The 20,230-nt window shown below is 44.5% G+C and overlaps 2 protein-coding genes across 2 annotated transcripts in view; one reads left to right on the top strand and one right to left on the bottom strand.

Annotated features, from left to right (window-relative positions):
- Positions 1–4,536: 4,536 nt before the first annotated feature.
- Positions 4,537–15,524, top strand: LOC139413823 (solute carrier family 41 member 3-like). Its single transcript, XM_071161613.1, has 10 exons — positions 4,537–5,658; positions 7,209–7,316; positions 7,515–7,586; positions 8,217–8,361; positions 8,657–8,803; positions 9,712–9,856; positions 10,194–10,273; positions 12,067–12,201; positions 12,757–12,905; positions 14,331–15,524. The coding sequence occupies exons 1-10, from the start codon at positions 5,464–5,466 to the stop codon at positions 14,502–14,504; spliced, it is 1,350 nt and encodes a 449-aa protein (XP_071017714.1). The 5' UTR covers positions 4,537–5,463; the 3' UTR covers positions 14,505–15,524.
- Positions 15,525–16,336: 812 nt separating this feature from the next.
- Positions 16,337–20,230, bottom strand: part of LOC139413825 (carbohydrate sulfotransferase 11-like) — a 30,602-nt gene continuing 26,708 nt past the window's right edge. The window contains exon 3 of the mRNA XM_071161615.1: positions 16,337–18,016. Within this exon, the coding sequence (XP_071017716.1) occupies positions 17,171–18,016 (846 nt within the window). The 3' untranslated portion in view covers positions 16,337–17,170. The remainder of the gene's footprint in view (positions 18,017–20,230) is intronic.

The raw sequence follows: 20,230 nt of genomic DNA, 5'->3' as shown, positions 1-20,230 counted from the left end.
GCATGCGTATTACCACTTCACTATATCTCCCTGTCATGGCTTTTGCACCATCAGTACAGATACCAACATGAGCAGCAGCTACGTTTGGCTACATACATTAGTGGAATTCCAGCAAGAGAGTAACGGTTAATGTGATTGGATGTTAATTATTTGACTAGGCTACCTGTATTTGACATTGCGTTGTTATTTCGCTGAACACTAGATGGTTTCATTTTATTTTTGGCAGTGAAACAAGGCAACTCAGACGATTAAAAAAAGCTCACCCAAATGTAATAGCCCTGTTGGAAAATATAAATGGACTGTTTGAAAATGTGGAGAGAAAAAAGTTAAATGTTTATTTTTTTATTTTATTAATGTTGATCACATTTTTATTTGGCGTACCCCTGACGGCATTGCACCCCAGTTTGGGAATACCTGGTCTACACAATAGATGTGTTGTGTTCATGGACAATACTGGATGACAATTGAATGGAACTTTATGAATGATGATCTCCATATCAGAGCTTGAACAAGCGCCTTTTTACTAGTTTTCCTGATTCATTAAAATCACAAAGGTTTATACAGTAATATGACTGGTGTCGTGTCTTTACTATCATTAAATTGAAGACTTCGTTTTTATCAAAGATTCTCTGTAATTAGTATTATGCAATTAAACTGATTAATCATGTAACTGTAATTAACTAGGAAGGCGGGGCACCAAGGAAAATATTCCTAATATTTCCTAATATACCTTTTCAGATATTTTATATCTGATCAATTAGTCTTCGAATTTAATGAATTATTTATTTTACCTCACGTTAGTCTCATTCCAAACGTCGTAAATTGTTGGTTATCTGCACGAACCCAGTCTTCACTAAGAGTCATCATACATCAATTGTCTTAAATCATTTATTTTCTAACTAAGTAATTCACAGAAATGCATAAACAAACAAACAAAGTAAATGTGGTTACAAGAAATGATAGGCGGATGTGCCCTAGTGGTCTAAACCGGCATGGCGGCTTGTTGTACAAATGTTATATAGGGGGTCGACTGAGAAGTCACTACAGAGTTGATAATTATAGCAATGGAAATGCTAATCCTTTGCACATGAACGCTCACTCATTCGGGAACAATTGCAATCAATATATCTATTTACGCTCAGTGTGTCGCCTTGATCGCTGTTGAAAAGTTAGTTTCTATTGGAAAGTTTCCGTCCTCGCTCTCTATCTCTCTGCCGTGGTTAGAGGAGATAGTTCAGAGTGACATTCATTCATGTTGTTGTAGAATGGATGTTTCGGTGGTTGTCGTTCTTCGCGTTCAATGATACCGAATTCCTAGCTGCAGACTAGTAATTAATATCAAAGACTTGTTCTTATTCTGTCGGTATCGATAGTCTAAGAGTTTAACCAGGTGGTATGGTTAAAAGATTCAGCAATGGTCTGCAACCTTTGTCCTCTCGTGATTGCTGTACCCAAAGAGGGCAACGTCATGACACTGGTATTTGCCACTTACATATTCCATTTGTTAAATTGCTAATTCAAATGTACTTTGGTGGACTCCATCCAAGAGACTGTATCCAAGGGGGAGGGCAGGCTGAAAAGACAACACCGGTCATGGAGGAATCCTGGTTGGCAGCAAATGCGTGAGTGTTTGTTTGTGCATACTTGCGTGTTAGACAGTTTCACACACCAAGAATGATCTTCAATGGAGGTCTCCTGCCCTGTCTTGGACTAATAATAAGATAGATGAGGAGAAAGACAAGTCCAACAGAGAGCTCCAGGAGGATCTGTCTACAGGTGGTGGCGCCGTAACTTGAGGTCGGGCTGGGGATGATGACTGCAGGCATAGTTCTGGATGCTGTACAGGTGGGTGAAGGGAATGTAAGGGCTGCATTCAATCCGTATCGCGGAAGATCCACGTTAAAATGTAAAGGTCGCAGCTCAGAGAGAAGCTGGGACATTGTGGGGGGTCACAGGGACCTCAATGGCACGCCACCACTAGGAACATGTCAGTCTTGGCATAACGGGATGACAGAGGCCTATTAGTGTGGACAGTTACACTTCTCTCCCTTTTTTCCCCCTCATAAAACTGGCCCACCGGCCTAAAGATGGACTGGCCCACTGGGCATTTGCCCGAACTGCCCTTTGGCCAGTCCTTTTCAGGTTGGAAATGACAAACAGGCTATCTGTGTTTTTACTCAGCATTGTTGTCCATCTTAATGAAGAGTTTACATATGTCAAAGCATTAAACTTTTGACGGACCAGTCCGACAGAGAAGGTATAACATACACAAATGCATCACATTCGTGTCGATCTGTACAGTTCCTAATAAAAAAATGCAACCACATCTACAAAAACCTCGGTCTAAAGACAAGCTCTGCATAGCAAGTGCTAGACAGTCTTTCCTTGGATTTCATTATGTAATCCTGGATCCAACTCAAGGTGTGTAATGGGTTGTCTAGCCTGTCATATTGAGTCCCATAGACTTGCCATATAACAACAAACCCGAAAGGCCATTGCTATCAATATGTCAGTGTGGACTACTACATGTATAGCTTGTAAGTTTCACTAAACTTTGTTTTCACTGCACACACACTGAGGATTATATGGCTCAAATAGGCCAGGTTCACACTCAAGTTGTACAACTGTTGTACCGCACATTTGACAGTGGTTTTGATTGTTTTTCTTCACAAAAATAATTACACAAGCATTGTGGGGACTGCACAATGGTTGTGTGTATACAACTGAATGTCTGCACATAGATGTATCACAAAAATAGAAGTTGTACCAAACCATTGTGTCAAATACGCTGTACATTAGTTGTACAACCTGTGTGGACAGGGCCATAGATCCTAAAGTGGTCGGAATTTTGACATTTCAGGTCAACAATTGGAAAATCAGAGCAGGCATTATCATATAAATATAATGATTAATTAAGTAATTATATTTGTATTGCCATTATCTTGTGGGTATAAGCAACACATAATCTCTCAATTATAAATGTGTCCCATAGTCCTGAGTTTACAGTTTAGCTCCGTTTATACCTGGAGCTAACATGTCCTGATCTTGTCTACATTCTGATTGTGCCCACATTTCCAGAAATGTGTCTACTCATCACTGAAGGTTGGTGGCACATTAATTGTGAAGTACAGGCTCGTGGTAATGGCTAGAGTGGAATAAATAGAATGGCACATGGGTTCCATGTGTTTGATGCCATTCCATTAGCTCCTTTCCAGCCATTATTATGAGCCGTCCTCCTCTCAACAGCCTCCACTGCTACTCATGGTATTAAACTGTGTCTGTTATCCATCCACTGTGTCTGCATTGTGACCAGACTTCCTGGTTCCTTCCTTTATGCCAATGTGTTCACAGCTATTCATTCAATGTCAGATTTATTTACTGTAAGACACTTGTTGATGCAATCAGTCAATAGTGCCATCTGTCAATGATTTTAGAGGGCAGAATAATGATGATGATTTAAATGGTTACTCTGTCCAGATCTGTCTACACTTGTAAGATATCCAGACACAATGCGTGTCTGACTACCTCCGGAGGGGGGCAGGATGATCTGATCGCAATGTGTCTTTTGATTGTGTCCACATTTTTAGACAGGTCTAGACAATCAAAATGTGTACAAGATCAGGACAAAGGACGCAAGTTAGAACCAGGTATAAACGGGGCTTCTAAATTCCAACAAGGTGTCAGTGGCGGAGCAGGAGGCAACAGATTGTCCACGCCACGTCTCAGGGACGCCTCAGCTGAGTCACTTTCAGTGCGTGCGTGCGTGTGTGTGGGGGTGGGGAGGCTATAGGACAAGGAGGGATAAAGAGCTGAATTCGGTTCCTTCTCTCCTCTCTGGATAACAGCATGCAGGTCTCAAATGTCGGTCATGGTCATGAATGATTAAGAAGCTATTGATATTTACGTCACTTCCAGTGTTTGGCAAATATTTACTAAATGTCTCTCTAGTCAATGTAGTGTTTCAATCTGAATTGAAGTGAGAAGGGGGATAAATAGAGAAAAAGACAGGGGGTGAGAGACTGGCTAATAATACTAACAGGTAGAAAGAGCCAAAACCCCATAAGCTCAGAAGATGTTACGCAAATGGAGGGGAGACAGTCAGAAAAGAGAACAGATGTCCTTTAGAGGGGACCAGGCTAATGCCACATGTTGGTGACAGGTACAACACATGCTGGCACTGAGGATGGAGCAACGAGGAAGAAAAGAGAGAAGAGAGAGGAACAAGATGGAGTTATCATGAGACAGAGGGAAAGGTAGAAAGAAAGAAAATAGAAAGAGCAAAGGAGAGAGAGGGATAGAAAGAGAGATAGAGACCCCGTTTCAGTCTGATAGCCCTGCTCACACAGACGACAGCGGGCACCCCCTCCTTCCCTCCCACCCGTTTCAGTCTGATAGCCCTGCTCGCACAGACGACAGCAGCACCCCCTCCTTCCCTCCCACCCGTTTCAGTCTGATAGCCCTGCTCGCACAGACGACAGCAGCACCCCCTCCTTCTCTCCCACTTGCACAGAAATACCATCACGACCCAATTTGTTTGCTTCCCAGAGGAGAGGAAACCCCTGCCAGTGACTGGACAGGTACTCTTAATGCTTCGCCTCGGGACTCACACCTCATCATCCCCACTCAATGTCACCCTGCAGTCCTTCGCCTTCCGAGCCTTAGAACCACGGACCGTCATCTATTATCACCTCGTTTTTCATCTGCGACTCACCAACCAGCGCCCCACGTCACTTCTCTCCAGCCCAACATGAGAAAGGGACTCCAGGCCAGCCAGGCTGCTCACACAGGGCAGTGGGACGAGCAGAGGCATCACGAGCAGCGGCTGGGGAGGGCAGAGAAAAAGTTAGCAGCCTTCTGGTTGTCCTTGTCGCAGAGGACGTGGACGTTTTTCAGGCCCCGCGGCGGCAAATGCACCGGCTGCTTCCAGCGGAGCTCCTCGGCAGCTCGCCTACTGAAGAGCGAAGCGTGAGGACTGTGTGTGTGAGTGTTTGTGTCTGTCTGTCAGCGGCGGGTGTCAGAAGAGTCCTGGCAGACACCCCTATCTGGAGGACCCATATCTGCGTGTGTATGTGACCTCCATCCCAGAGGTCAAAGGCAGTCTGTCGTTCTTCAGCCTTCTCCACCATTGGCATTCTTTCTTGGTTGTGTTATCTTAGCAACGTTGACTAAAGATGGAAGGACAAGCTGTCATTCTAATGTCATTCTCATTCAGAAGGACAAACAAACTGTCATTCTAAAGTCCCTGAAATACGTCGAGCCCAGTGGATCGGTTGAAGAGCGTTTGGCGATTTTCTGCTGTCGACTGGAAGGAATCTCCCCATTCACTAAACTAAACTATCAAAGAGGAGACCATACCACAGAGAAGACATTAGTGGTGGAGATTGGTGTGAAAAAGGGCAGCTGTCACTCCCTTAACCCCTACTGGGGACTTTCCAGATGGGGTAACTGCGACCTGCGGAGACCATGGTGGTCACCCATTTAGAGCTAGAGCTGTGCTACCAGGGGAAGAAGCTGAGGGGCTTCACCTGTAAGCTGACCCGCTCCCCCCATGGCTATCTGCCTGAGAGTGCCTGGCTCATCTTGGCTCAGATCCTACTGCCCTACCTGGTGGCCGGCCTGGGCATGGTGGCGGCAGGCATAGTCATGGACTTGGTTCAAGTATGGGCTAACTTTGAGTGTGTGTGTATGTGTTTGTTTGTGTGTGTGTTGTATTTATCTGGGCATGCTGTGATGTGTTGAGTAAATCCCCTTCAATCTAAGAAAAAAACAGGTGAGATAGATGAGCTGCCACAGAGGTTTAGGTGTCTACGTTGGCAGATTGCTTTGTATCAGCGATCCCCTTTATAGTGCACTACTTTTGACCAGGGACTCTGGTCGAAAGTAGTGCACTATATAGGGACATGGTTGCCATTTGGGACGCAGCCACTATTGAGTCATCTCCGGCAACGTGACACTTGTGTCACGAGAGGAGCCAAGCTGTTTGCTATGAAAAGTGTAGGAAGAAACTATCAAGAAAGCATTGAGAACTGTGGGAAATGTAGCATGAAATGATAAAGAGGCCAATTTAAAATGTAGGAGGTGCTTTGACATGCATGGTATGGAAAATATAGGAGAGACTGATAAACAGACAACAGGAGGATAGCAGCAAATCTATCTGGGGACTTCAAAGCTGTTTCAAAGAGCAGTCAGAAGACCCCTGACAGTGGCTATAAATGACAGCTAGAAAGCATCCACGACACGAGAGTGATGCAGCCATTTGAAAATGTGTGTCAATATCGAAAATATCATGCACTTGAAGCTTAGCCCGAGTCCCAGATCTGCTTGTGCTGTCTTGCAAACTCCTATGTCATTATCAATAGGAGTTGGCACGACAGCGCAAACAGAACTGGGACTCAGGCTAACTTGTGGCAATACTCCGTGGTACATTTTGAGGATGGATGACCCACTTGACTGATGAGGCTAGTACCTTGCCCTTCAAAGTGCATTCTATAAAACATGCAGATAGGCATTGTGTATAGATAGTAGAGTAGCACAAATGACATATAGGCAAATAAGTATAGAGCAGCAAAATAGCTCTTTCCCTGGTTCACCTTTTGGAAAGATCCCAGCAGACGCATGACGTGACTGACTCCCTGAATAATGGAATAGGTTGGTGGGTTGGGTTGTGACTTTGACTGAATTCAGCCTTGAAAGCTCAGGGATTTAGTTCCTTTTCAATTGGAAATGAAAACGTGAAGAAAGAAACAAATGTTCACCTGTAATCAACAAGAGTTATTGTATGCCACTAAGTTACAGCAAGACTGTAATTTTAGTGTCACTAATACTTAACATGTTCAGATTATTGCTATTAGATTATAATGGGATGACAACAGCAACAGATTATGGTTTTAATCTGAATAAAGAAATTATATAATAGCGGTAATAGTGTTTTCCTGTTACAGTGAATTATTCTGGTTTCCACATCTGTTTGTGTTTGATCCAAATCCTTTTTGTTTTGGCATGACAACGACCAAGCCGTTGGCTAAAGCATGAGTCCTGTATATTTGGCAACCAGGCTGGCAGTGTCGGGAGGGATTGTTATGTTTCAGCACTGGGAGGTGCTTGAGGAGATCATTGTGTATGTTTCAGCACTGGGAACTGTTTAGGGAGATCATTATTCATGTTTTAGAACTGGAACATGTTTAAAGAGGTCATTGTGTATGTTTCAGCATTGGGAAGTGTTTAAGGAGATCACGGAGGTGTTTATCTTGGTGCCAGCCCTGGTGGGACTGAAAGGCAACCTGGAGATGACACTGGCATCCAGACTGTCTACAGCAGTAAGTGTACACACACACACACACACACGCACACACACGGACAGACACTGCTGACACACACATACACACACTCAACGCTGCCACAACATGTTTGAATGTAAAACTAAATCTAGATTTTACATACAAACTCACACGCACACCATTTAAAATGTTAAATATTTCTCCCGTTCCTTTATAAACGGTCTATGTCCCTATCAGGCGAATACTGGGCAGCTGGATGATCCAAAGCAGCAGTGGAGGATAGTGTGTAGCAACCTGGCTCTCATTCAGGTGACATTGACCTCTCCTTCAGCTAACACAGCCAGTGGCATTTTATCAATCCAGTGCTGTCACTTTGGCTAGCCTGTAATGTCAACCACACGTTACTATAAAGTATGTTTATTTGTGAATCCAACAGAGGGCACAAGAGGGTTCACTGTATCAAGGCAATGACATGTCTCAGTGTTATGCCTCATTCTCCCTCCCTCCCTCTATCCCCCTACATCTCCCTCCTTTATTTCCTGCCCCCCTCTCCTCTTCCCTTGCTGCCTCTTCTGTTCATTCTTTCTCCCCTTTGCTCCCTGCCTCTCCTGCTCTCCGTTCTCTTCCCTTGCTCCTTTTCCACTCTCTCTCCCTTTCCCTCCCGGCTCTTTCTCGCTCTCTCTCTTCCCTTGCTGCATCTTCTGTTCTCCCTCCCTCCCTCTCTCTGCTCCCCTCTCCCTCTCTCTCTGCTCCCCTATCCCTCTCTCTCCCCTCCCTACCGCTCCTATTCTCTCTCTCTCTGCTCCCCTCTCCCTCTCTCTCTGCTCCTCTCTCCCTCTCTTTCTGCTCCCCTCTCCCTCTCTCTCTGCTCCCCTCTCCCTCTCTCTCTGCTCCCCCTCCCCTCCCTACCGCTCCTATTCTCTCTCTCTCCCTCCATAGGTCCAGGCCACAGTGGTGGGTTTCCTGGCTGCGGTAGCTGCAGTGGGTTTGGGCGCGATGACCAGGGGTCGTGTAGACCTGCTGCAGGCTGCTGTTTTATGTGCCAGCAGCATCACCACAGCCTTTGTAGCTGCCCTGTCATTGGGCAAGTCAACCTGACAAAACCACAATAGCTGTCATGCCACTAGCCAGTGATAGTGTTAGGTAGTGTCACTTCCATCGTTCAGATGTTAATTAAGTTAGTGTTTCATAGCTAAATCGGAGTACACAATTAAGATGGCAATCTCAGTGGGCATTTCAAATAATAATGTTTTATATTTGGGTATTTTGGCAATTATTATGTATTCCTGAGTTTTGATTTTGACAATAGGGTTTTTATCCAACAAATGTATTCCCAACTAGATGATTCTAGATCTAAAGTCCGCTCTCTGTGTCGGTAGGCCTGGTGATGGTGGGAGTGATCATTGGCTCAAGGAAGGTGGGCATCAACCCTGACAACGTGGCCACGCCCATCGCTGCCAGCCTGGGTGACCTCATCACCCTCTCTCTGCTGGCTGGGGTCAGCAGCTTCCTCTTCCGGTTTAAAGGTCAGATCACTCACAGCAGAATAAGTGGTATGTGCCGGTGTCTGGTCGAGCGGTAACACTCGACTCCCAGACCACACGTGCTCCCCCGGCGATGGCATTCGAGCCCCGGCGATGGCTTTCGAGCCTCGGCACACCCACTGTTTGCCCCCATCCTACCTACCTCCTTTTTCATTGTCTGTCCCCCTGACTTTCTGTCCAGTCAAAAAAAAAATATAAAAGTAAGAAAGGATGTTTGACATCTAATAGGCCCAATGTTATCTGAACCTTAACCCCTATCACTGACCAAGCCCATATTGATGATTCCTAGGGCTGGATGCAATATTGAGCAAAGCCTTGGTGGAGACATTTCCATTATGCCTGGGTTCTGATTCCCTGCACTTCCTCTGAAATGGACACTTGTTCACTCCCCCTCATGGATTTAAACATTTTGAATTGATGTATGCATGGGGTGGACTAGATGGAGTTTCCACAATATTTCTTAAACCAATCCGTTCCATTTAAATCTATGAAGCACTCTTTGACGAGAAGGGTAAAGAATCAGACAGTAGGCCAGTTCTTTCAAATGTTCAAAGTATTTAGTAGAATGTGTTGGTTTGAAACTGATCTCTCATTATTTCCAACTGGAAAAGACTATGAGCCCCAACAAGATATCTTACATAACTTCACCATTATTTCATTTCACATTCATTTTCCTTTCCAGGCATAAAAAAAAAATATTGATCTTTGTAGTCAATAAAACATCTCTTATTAGTTTCCAAATGAAATATCCTCAAATCTCTCGAAAGAAAATTAATATTCGGTACTTCAATTGTGTCTTCGGTAGAGGGCAGCACAGTTTCTTTCACGACTAGTTATTTCAGGTCTGCTTAACACACACGCACACACACACAACCTTTCTTGTCTTCCAGAGATGTGGTACCTGCCTGCTCTGGTGTGTGGCTTTTTCCTGGTTCTCATTCCGCTGTGGGTGGTCATTGCCCGGCACTCCCCTCCAGTCAGAGAGGTGCTGAGGTCTGGGTGGCAGCCCGTCATCATGGCCATGTCCATCAGCAGGTAAATGCCTGGGGCTATCAGCATTCTATCAATGTTCAATCCCTGAGCGTTCAACTAGATTTCGAAGAAACAAACATGCTGTATATTCACTTGCAGTTACGATCGCAACTTGAAGGCCTTTTGTCACCTTTATCCAAACTGATTTGACAGAACTGGACAGGTGACAGCTACTGCTCAGTAGGCATAAATGCACCAGATCACTTTCACCTATCCTCTCCTTTCAGATCAGTGCAGATGGAGGACACAGAGTGGAACTTATCACTTGCCCCTTAGACAATCTACAGCTATGAACATGTTATGTGACGTTTGTGTCCCATTGTATCCTTGTAAACCACAGTATTGGGGGCCTGATACTGGATAAGACAGTGAGCGACCCGAACTTTGAGGGCATGGCGGTGTTCACTCCCGTAATCAACGGTGAGTGGACCGAACCTAACTCCTCAGATCAAAGAGTGGGGCATATGTGTAATTCAATGCTCAGATTTAAATTTCGTCTCAATATTATTTAAATGTTGAAGAGCTCTTACTTCCTCCTAATAAATATCCTCAAGGAGCCATCTAAGAAACAGCTGCATGGGAAAAACTAGAAACAGGTTTACCCCATTTGCAATGCTGCTTACCATTGCTAAATATGTATCTTGTAAAATCGCCATGACATCTCATTTGGACATGGGTACGAGTCGAGAAGCCATAGCTTTATTGGTCTCAAGTGGTTCTGAAAAGAGCATTAAGTTCCACTCATCCCTAGCCTGTCCACTACTATAACATATGATGTAAGCTTAAATGTAAAATCTGGTACTCCTTTCCTTAGAAGACAACATCTGGTTGTCTTGGTGGAAAGATAGATGGCATGTTTGACAAAATAATAGACAGGCGTGGTTCTTGTCCTGTTACATTTAAACAGTCTTTGAAGTATGACAGTAAATTACTATAACTTGTGTGACCAATTACATGAAGCCACTGCGCTATTGTAAACAATGTCATTTTAAAGTTTAATGTTTTAAGGGCAGCAGGTAGCCTAGCGATTAAGGGCGTTGGGCCAGTAACTGAAAGGTTGCTGGTTTGAATCCCTGAGCTGCCAAAGTGAAAATAATCTGCCGTTCTGCCCTTGAGTAAGGTAATTAACCCGCAACAACTGCTCCCTAGGGGCTGATGACATCAATTAAGGTAGCCCCCACCACACGTCTGATCCAGAGGGATTGGGTTAAATGCGGAAGACACGTGAATGCATTCAGTTGTGCAACTGAATAAGTATCCCAATTCTGATATTTTTTCCACTCATTGGTCTTTTGACCAATTACAGCAGACCTTTTCACAGCATATTTTTTTCAGAGCTGATCTGATTGGTCAAAAGACCAATTGGTGAAAAAAAGATCAGAATTGGGCTGCCTGTGTAAACACAGCCTAAGACTAGCATGGCAATGTTTGTTGCCCACGGCTAGCCACCATTGCTGGAGAAGACTAACAATAAGGTTTACATAAACCTCTTTAGAATGACAACTATGTACTGTCTGCTTCAGAGGATTTCCTCTATATCTTTGCCAGCCTCAGCTAGCGCTAGCAAAGCTTTTCGCATTAATCGGCATTTCAAGACAGGAAGTACATTTGCATTGCCATTCAGTGTTTTTTTCTCTCTCTTACGCACTCTTTTTCTCTCCCTTCTTGTTTATTCTTCTCTTACCTTTCTCCCTCTGCATCCCAATCTTGTTCTATCTTCTTCCCTCTTTCTTTCTGCCTATCAATCTTTCTGTCTTTCTCCACCTCTCTCCCTCCATCCTCCTTACCTCCAATGGACACAAGATCATGCAATCTCTGCGCACAAACTCACTTTAAAGATATGCCATTACATTCACATCAGAATTATCCCTACATAATTAACTAGAAAGAGTTGCAGAAAAACAAAATCAACTAAAATTACCTTGAAGACCTTGAAAATACCTATAATTTACTAAAGCTCAAGCCTAAATATGTAAATAACTAATTATAATATTCCATATAGCAGACACTTTTATCTAAAGTGACTTACAAGTCATGTGTGTTTAGATTTTGCATATGGGTGGTCCCAGGAATCAAACCTAGTATCCTGGTGTTAGAAGCACCATGCTCTACCAACTGAGCTACAAAGGACCAACAGACAAATTCAACAAAATACGATTATAAAAATGCCTACTGGTATTTCAACGACTGTTCGGCTCCTTCCCTTCACCCAGGTGTGGGAGGTAACCTGGTAGCCATCCAGGCCAGCCGCATCTCCACCTACCTACACTACTGGAGTATGCCAGGGACCCTGCCCTTCCAGATGACACAACACTGGCCTCGGCCCTGCCTGACCTTCTGCTCCTCAGGTCAGCAGTCAAAACACACTTCAACTTCAAACACACAGGATGACACAACACTGCCCTTGCCTCAACTTCAGCTCACAACACAACACTGCCCTGACCCCTGCCTGACCTTCAGCTCACAACACTTCCCTGACCCCTGCCTGACCTTTAGCTCACAACACTCCCCCTGCCTGACCTTCAGCTTACAACACTCCCCCTGCCTGACCTTCAGCTCACAACCATGCCCTTGCCTGACTTTCAAACCACAACACTGTCCTTGCTTGACCTTCACAACACTGTCCTGACCCTTGCCTGTGCTTCACAACACTGGCCTAACCCCTACCTGACCTTCAGCTCCTCAGCTAACCAGTCAAACAAACTTAAAAGAAACACAAAAGAAGCAGAGGGGTCAAATGAACACTGCACACATCTACACACAATATTACAAACCCATAACAGTCGTCAGTACCCAGCCCGCTCTTGTACACTTCCTCCTAGACATTAAAAGGCTTTTTTAAGTTTAGCTTATTTTCTGCTTACTTTTAAGATGTCCTCTAAGTCTCCTGTTTACATCAACAGGGGTCAACTCCAAGTCAGCGAGGGTTCTAGTCTTCCTGGTAGTTCCGGGTCACCTGCTTTTCCTCTACACCATCCACTTACTGAATGGCGGCCATGGCGCCCTCACGCCTGCCTTTGTCTGCCTCTACCTGTGTGCGGCCCTGCTACAGGTCAGAGGTCAAACTGATATGTACCACAGACATGACCCACTGTACCACTCCTACTTTAAAAGGTGACATATGGTGAAAAATGAATTTAAAAAAAAGTTGTGACCTTGGTGAAGACTGAATATGGCCCCTGGGGAATTTTATAGCAGCACAGATTTGCTTAGAATTAAGGGCAATGGTGACATCATTGAGGACCTTTAAGGTTGCAGTGACACATCCATAACCTGAGCGGAAACTAGGCCTATAACAGTTAGGATCAGCTTGATCTCCCCCTTTAAATAAAGGACGAACTGTGGCTGCCTTCCAAGCAGTGGGAACCTCCATAGAAAGGAGAGACAGGTTAAAAGGTCAGAGATATGCTTGGCGATGACAGGGGCAGCAACCTTAAAGAAAAAAGGGTATAAACCATCTGACCCAGATAGTTTTTTGGGGTCAAGTTTCAGGAGCTCCTCTAGCACCTCGGACTTAGTGACTGCCTGCAGGGAGAAACTTTGTATCAGGGCAGGGGAAAAAGAGGGAGAAGCATCGGTGATAGTCGCATTAGAAGGGGTGGAAGATGAGGAAACGTTGGACGGGCAAGGAGGCATGGCTGAGTCAAATAGGAATCCTGACTTAATGAAGTGGTCATTAAACCACCACCACATCAATAACAACCACAACATCAACTTTAAGAGACGTGGGCAGCTGTGAGGAGGAAGGTTTATTCTCCAGGTCTTTAACCGTTTTCCAGAACTTCTTGGGGTTAGACCCACAGAGAGAAAACTGCTCCTTAAAGTAACTAACTTTGGCCTTCCGGATAGTCTATGTCCATTTCAAGGACAGATGTTCCTTTTAATACTACGCCTCTCTTTTGTTTGGATCTCACACATTGAGGGTTTGGGTCGAGTAAATCATAGTTTTACACTACGAGAGCCATTGCCGATATAAACAACGGTCTTAGTAGAAATGTTAATAAAAGATTTACTGTTTTCAGCCCTCTTGCCAAACTCTGGCGCTGCAATTCAAACCACACATAGATGAAAATGCTGATACATCTGTAGAACACCAGCCCAGTGTTTTAGTCCTGCTACTTACCAGATTAAACATATTTTTCAGAGTTGATATGACCTGTGGTGTCATTAGCAACTTTTTAGATACTTCAAAAATAAATGTATACAGACAGTGTGAACCATGTACGCGTTTTTGCCCTTAATGTTTATTGTTCACATGACCTCAACTTCTTTTTACTTGTTCACATACAGTGTGGGTTGCCAGTAATCTACATAATAATGGGATGTTACTAGACAGTATAACAGAGAAGCTATTGAACATGGCCTATACATCTTTCCCAGGGTGAAAGGGACATTGTATTACAGCTTCTGCACAGTCCAACTTCCCTCAGTTACCTGCACTAGTGGGTTACTCATCGTGCTGTCAACTGATTCACAGGTTGTGATACTGCTGTACCTGGCTGACCTGATGGTGCGCTGGATGTGGCGGAGGGGGCTGGACCCGGATAACTACTCTATCCCGTACCTCACGGCTCTGGGGGATCTGTTGGGGACCGGCTTCCTGGCCCTGAGCTTCAGGGCCATTCAATCTATACCAGCCCACCATGTCTAGTGCGACTGAAATTAAGATATAACAACGTGGCCTACACACTGTAGTTTCACAGGCCTCCGACAACCACCAAGCTTGACTTCACATACGGTCTCTTGGCTCCACAGCAGCCCTGTTTATGCCTGCCATTAACATGCGTCCTTCGTCCTGATCTTGTCCATTTACACTTATAAGATCTGATCACAATGCGTCTTTTAAAAGTCTACACAATCAGAATGTGGAAAAGATCAGGGAAAAGGCGTCATGTTAGAACCAGGTATCAACAGGGCTTAAGAAATGAATGCTGCTAAGGGAGTACCTGTATACTGTAGCTCGACAGTCTTTCAGCGCCCAGTTACCACATAGAAGCTACCTGTTGAGATGTGAACGCTTTAAACGCTTTAATGGTAAAATGGTAAATGCACTGTACTAAAGCAATAATATTGTCTGCGCTTGTTTGTTTGCTGACTGTCTATACATTTATCCTCATGCTCAAAAATGGTTCACTTGTGAGTTTAGTCACAATAAATGTACTAATGCACTCACGGGATAAACACACTATAAACCAATAGAGGACATGGGATTAATCCATGTGTCACAATTTCAATGATCGACCACTGCTATTTTCATTTGTGCCTCCAAACCATTACTGTACAAACTACGGGAGTCATGTGGGGCCTTTTAAGTCAATTAATATATACTTTTAAAAACAGCATCTTTGATGCTCTGCAATGACACAAACAATATAACTTTCACCAAAGATTTCAACAGTTAGAATCATGTTTTCAATTGTACAGGACACATGTTGACTTAGTATGTATGTTACTGTGTTAACAATAGTCAGATTGTACCTAGAGAGCACTTGCTCACTTGCTCTTATTTTAGTAACCCAATTTGTATCAATGTATTCCATTGTTGGAGTAAAACCATTCACATACAATGCCTGTCTTCCATTTTATGACCCCACATATCTTACAGTAGAATCAATGCATGTCATGTGATTTTACAAAACAGATCAATAAAATGTGACCTCACCACCAGCAACATTCAAACACGTCCTTGTGACAACCCTGCATTTCAACACCACGGTACCCAGGCCGATCTTCTGCTACGGGGGGGGGGGGGGGGGGGGGGGGGGCATAAATACCTGTGCTGATCACCCCAACAGTTATTTCTCTCACACACACGGTAAAACATTACCAAAACCACAGATTTCATAAAGCGATGCCCGTGCTGTAGGGATAGAACCGTGTCGGGGTCAAGGTTCGTGTCTCTTGGCTGTGGAGCACATACTGTAGAAGTGCCGTGTTGACATTGTGTCAGAGAACATGGCAGGTATCCAGATTAAGTGAAGCCTATGACAAATGGCTAGACTTTTACTTAAAGGGATAGTTTGGAAAAAAATGACATGTTACGATATTTATTTATTTACCTTGAAAGGGGTTTGTGGACAAGGAGGGACAGCATTACACACTTTTGGTTTTGTTAAACTAGCCACTGCCAACAAATGCAGTTTCACTGAACTATCAAAGTAAGCCCCATGTTGCAGCCTTGTCTTAGGTAGACTTTATCAGACAGGTGTCCAAGTCTCCAGAAGGGTCACTGTTGGTACTAGCATAATGTGAAGAGTATTGACATCAAGACTGATAAAACTATCGCCTATATAATTGGACACAACTCTGTTTTGAATGCAGTGAAAGGGCTCTCTTCTCATACCTTTGTTCACAGGACCTATAAAACTGCATGCTTTGACCTTAATATTTCAAACATACACAGTAAATTCAACATATTGCACAGATGGATTCTTACCCTTTGTGTTGACTGCTACGCCAGCATTCCAGACACAGACACACACAAACTGCTTAGATGTGTTTATTTGACTGTCTGATGTTATGGTAGTTATTCCTAATGTCTAAATGTGTGCTCTATCTGCAGTTTGTTGACACTGGGACACAAATATCACAATAAATAAACCGTCCAATGAGAGTCAACTCTCTACAGTATAAGGAAAACACTGATGTCACATTTCCAGAGGATGTCATACACCTTTAAGTCATAAGGCCCACTCAAAGGCACTGATAGAGATACTTTCAGCACCCCTATTACTTCAGATAGCTTGCGTTCCTTTTAGTCTTACTGTAGAATGGTGGTGACAAAATAAACTTTGAAAGAAAAAATAATAATTGTAACCAAAGTTTGTTGGTGGTGTCAAAGTTTGGTCATTTTGAGTTAATGTGCACTTGAGGTGCATTTTACACATACAGAGGCAATCATTTAATCTCCATTGGCTCATTGCTAACAGTACAACATCTTCATCTTAAGTGTCCATTCCCCGTTGTCTCATCTTAAAGCCACTCTCACTTTTGATATGAAAGATATCTTTAGTTCCTTAGATTTCATCAGGTTAGTCCTCTCCGTAAAACATACCTGTGCTTTGAAGAGTCCCAGGACCCATGTTAAAAGTGTCTGTACCACTTCTTTTGAACCCTCTGTCAGAGGTTATACATAATGTTGTTATAAGCAACAGCTGTTAAAAGCCGCCAGAATAGCTGACATCAGCTATACATCACAAGTAATAAGCTAGTGGGGCCGGGCACAATGTCACGCTTCCAACTACTACGTTCCAACTACTACGTAGTGCTTATGATAGATGGTTCAAACTAAGGCTCCTCCTAAGAAGCCTAACGTCATCAAAATGTCAGGTACTCTGGCGTGGAGTAGTTGAACAGCAGGAAGTCCATGTGGTAGAGGTTATACAGCTTCTTCTGATAGAAGGGTCTGATGTTGTTGAAGAACTGAGCGGCCATGTCTCCCGTAGTCCTGGTGTTCTTGGCCGAGGCAGGGAAAGTCACCTGGCCCTCCACCCCAGCCAGCTGCAGCACGTAGCGGGAGTCCTGCTCCAGCGTCTCGTACTTGCCCACCACGTCGTAGTGGATGAGGCAGGGGTGGCACAGCGAGTGCACACGCTCCCAGTGCTCGTTGAAGGGCTCCTCGCGCTGTGTGGCCGGGTCCACCAGGTAGTACACAAACTCCTCGAAGGAGACGTCGTCTCCCCGCTCCAGTGCTTCGGCCTGGGGGTTGGGCCGGTGCCGGCGGATGATCTTGGTGCCGTAGCGCTTGTGGAAGGCCGTGTTGTAGCTGCGTGTGAACTTGTTGCGGTAAGCTGAAACGAGCCGCTCAAAGGGCTCACGCACAAACACAAACTTCAGGTAGGAGCGCAGCCGCTGGTTGATCTGAGAGGTGGAATACTCAGAGAGGGTGCGCAGGTTGCCAGGCACGTGGGCCTCGTTGGCGGGGATGGCGAGGGGGTCGCGGTGGGGGCCAGCGGCGCCTGTCAGGACCATTAGGACACGCTTCCAGTTGGTGCAGGCCACCTTGGGCACGTAGCAGTAGAGCAGGCCGTGCTGGTCATCCACAATGACGTGCTTGAGGTCCTCGGGGATGAGCACGCGACGCTTGCGCGTGTATGAGCGGCAGGCGTCCTCCAGCAGCTCCCGCCGACCCTGGTGGGTCACCTGCACCGTCGACTGCTCCAGCTGTAAAAGAGGAGAGGATTCCAGACACTGACACAAATGGTAGATGGCTCAGTGTGGTTTAACAGTTAATTGAGCTTGAGGAGAGTAGGAAATGAGATGGCAAGTGGTTATTGCTCGGGGATACATTTTTATATCCATGTCACTGAACACATTGACATATTTTAACATGTTAACACATGAACAAGTTTCAACATTGTACCTCATTAGATAGGAGACAGGAAACTGATCTGGAGAACACCAAAAATATGTCATGTCAGGAGGCTGAGCACAAGCGCTGAACAATCTATAAAGGGTTTTGTCTCCAGAACTAAAATGTTTTGTCTCCAGAACTAAAGTGTTTTGGCTCCAGACCTAAATGAGTTTGGCTCAGGAACTAAATAGTGTTTGATCCAGAACTAAAGAAGTTTGGCTCGGGAACTAATGGAGTTTGTCTCAGTAACTAAATGGTGTTGTCTCCAGAACTAAAGAAGTTTGGCTCGGGAACTAATGGAGTTTGTCTCAGTAACTAAATGGTGTTGTCTCCAGAACTAAAGAAGTTTGGCTCGGGAACTAATGGAGTTTGTCTCAGTAACTAAATGGTGTTGTCTCCAGAACTAAAGAAGTTTGGCTCAGGAACTAATGGAGTTTGGCTCAGTAACTAAATGGTGTTGTCTCCAGAACTAAAGAAGTTTGGCTCAGGAACTAATGGAGTTTGGCTCAGTAACTAAATGGTGTTGGCTCCAGAACTAAAAGAGTGTTGGCTCCAGAACTAACCCCTATGGCACTTCATGTACAGTGCATTCGGAAAGTATTCAGACCTCTTGACTTTTCCACATTTTGTTACATTACTTATTCGAAAATGAATTAAATAGTTGTTTTCCTCGTCAATCTACACACAATACCCCATAATGACAAAGAAAAATAAGGTTTTTAGAAAATGTGGTTAATGCATAATTTTTTTAAACTGATATCACATTTGCATAAGTACTCAGACCGTTTACTCAGTACTTTGTTGAAGCACCTTTGCCAGCGATTACAGCCTTGAGTCTTCTTGGGTATGACGCTATAAGCTTGGCACACCTGTATTTGGAGAGTTTCTCCAATTCTTCTCTGCAGATCCTCTCAAGCTCTGTCAGGTTGGAAGGGGAGCGTTGCTGCTATTTTCAGGTCACTCCAGAGATGTTCGATCGGGTTCAATTCCGGGCTCTGGCTGGTGCACTCAAGGACATTCAGAGACTTGTTCCGAAGCCACTCCTGCGTTGTCTTGGCTGTGTGCTTAGGGTCACTGTCTTGTTGGAAGGTAAACCTTCACCCTAGTCTGAGGTCCTGAGCACTCTGGAGCAGGTTTTCATCAAGGATCTCTCTGTACTTTGCTCCGTTCATCTTTCCCTCAATCTTGACTCATCTACCAGTCCTTGCTGCTGGAAAACATCCCCGCAGCAAGATGCTGCCACCACCCTCTTTCACCGCAGGGATGGTGCCAGGTTTCCACCAGGCGTGAGGCTTGCCATTCAGGCAAAAGAGTTTAATCTTGGTTTCATCAGTCCAGATAATCTTGTTTCTCATGGTCTGAGTCTTTAGGTGCCTATTGGCAAAATCCAAGCGGACTGTCATCTGCCTTTTTACTGAGTGGTTTCCGTCTGGCCACTCTACCATAAAGGCCTGGTTGTTGGAATGATGCAGAGATGGTTGTCCTTCTGGAAGGTTCTCCCATCTCCACAGAGGAACTCTGTCAGAGTGACCATCGGGTTCCTGGTCACCTCCCTGCCCAAGGCCCTTCTCCCCGATTGCTCAGTTTGGCCGGGCAGCCAGATCTAGGAAGAGTCTTGGTAGTTCCAAACTTAATCCATTTAAGAATGATGGAAGCCACTGTGTTCTTGGGGACCTTCAATGCTGCAGAAATGTGTTGGTACTCTTCCCCATATCTGTGCCTCGACACAATCCTGTCTCGGAGCTCTACGGACAATTCCTTTGACCTCATGGTTTGGTTTTTACTCTGACATGCACTGTCAACTGTGGGACCTTACAGTTGAAGTCAGAAGTTTACATACACCTTAGCTAAATACATTAAAACTCAGTTTTTCACAATTCCTGACATTTATTCCTCATAAAAATCCCCTGTCTTAGGTCAGTTAGGATCACCACTTTATTTTAACAATGTGAAATGTCAGAATAATAGAAGAGAGAATGATTTATTTCAGGTTTTATTTCTTTCATCACATTCCCAGTGGGTCA

The sequence above is a fragment of the Oncorhynchus clarkii genome, chromosome 7, assembly GCF_045791955.1.
Source record: "Oncorhynchus clarkii lewisi isolate Uvic-CL-2024 chromosome 7, UVic_Ocla_1.0, whole genome shotgun sequence".
NCBI lineage: Eukaryota > Metazoa > Chordata > Actinopteri > Salmoniformes > Salmonidae > Oncorhynchus > Oncorhynchus clarkii.
This window is presented reverse-complemented; position numbering and strand designations above follow the sequence as displayed.

What these genes read in the sequence shown, in the direction of transcription:
- LOC139413823 (XM_071161613.1), top strand. Translation starts at nt 5,464, where the DNA reads ATGGTGGTCACCCATTTAGAGCTAGAGCTGTGCTACCAGGGGAAGAAG. An exon ending in CTTCCTCTTCCGGTTTAAAG is followed by an intron (nt 8,804 to 9,711) that starts GTCAGATCACTC and finishes CTTGTCTTCCAG; the next exon opens with AGATGTGGTACCTGCCTGCT. An exon ending in CCTGACCTTCTGCTCCTCAG is followed by an intron (nt 12,202 to 12,756) that starts GTCAGCAGTCAA and finishes TTACATCAACAG; the next exon opens with GGGTCAACTCCAAGTCAGCG.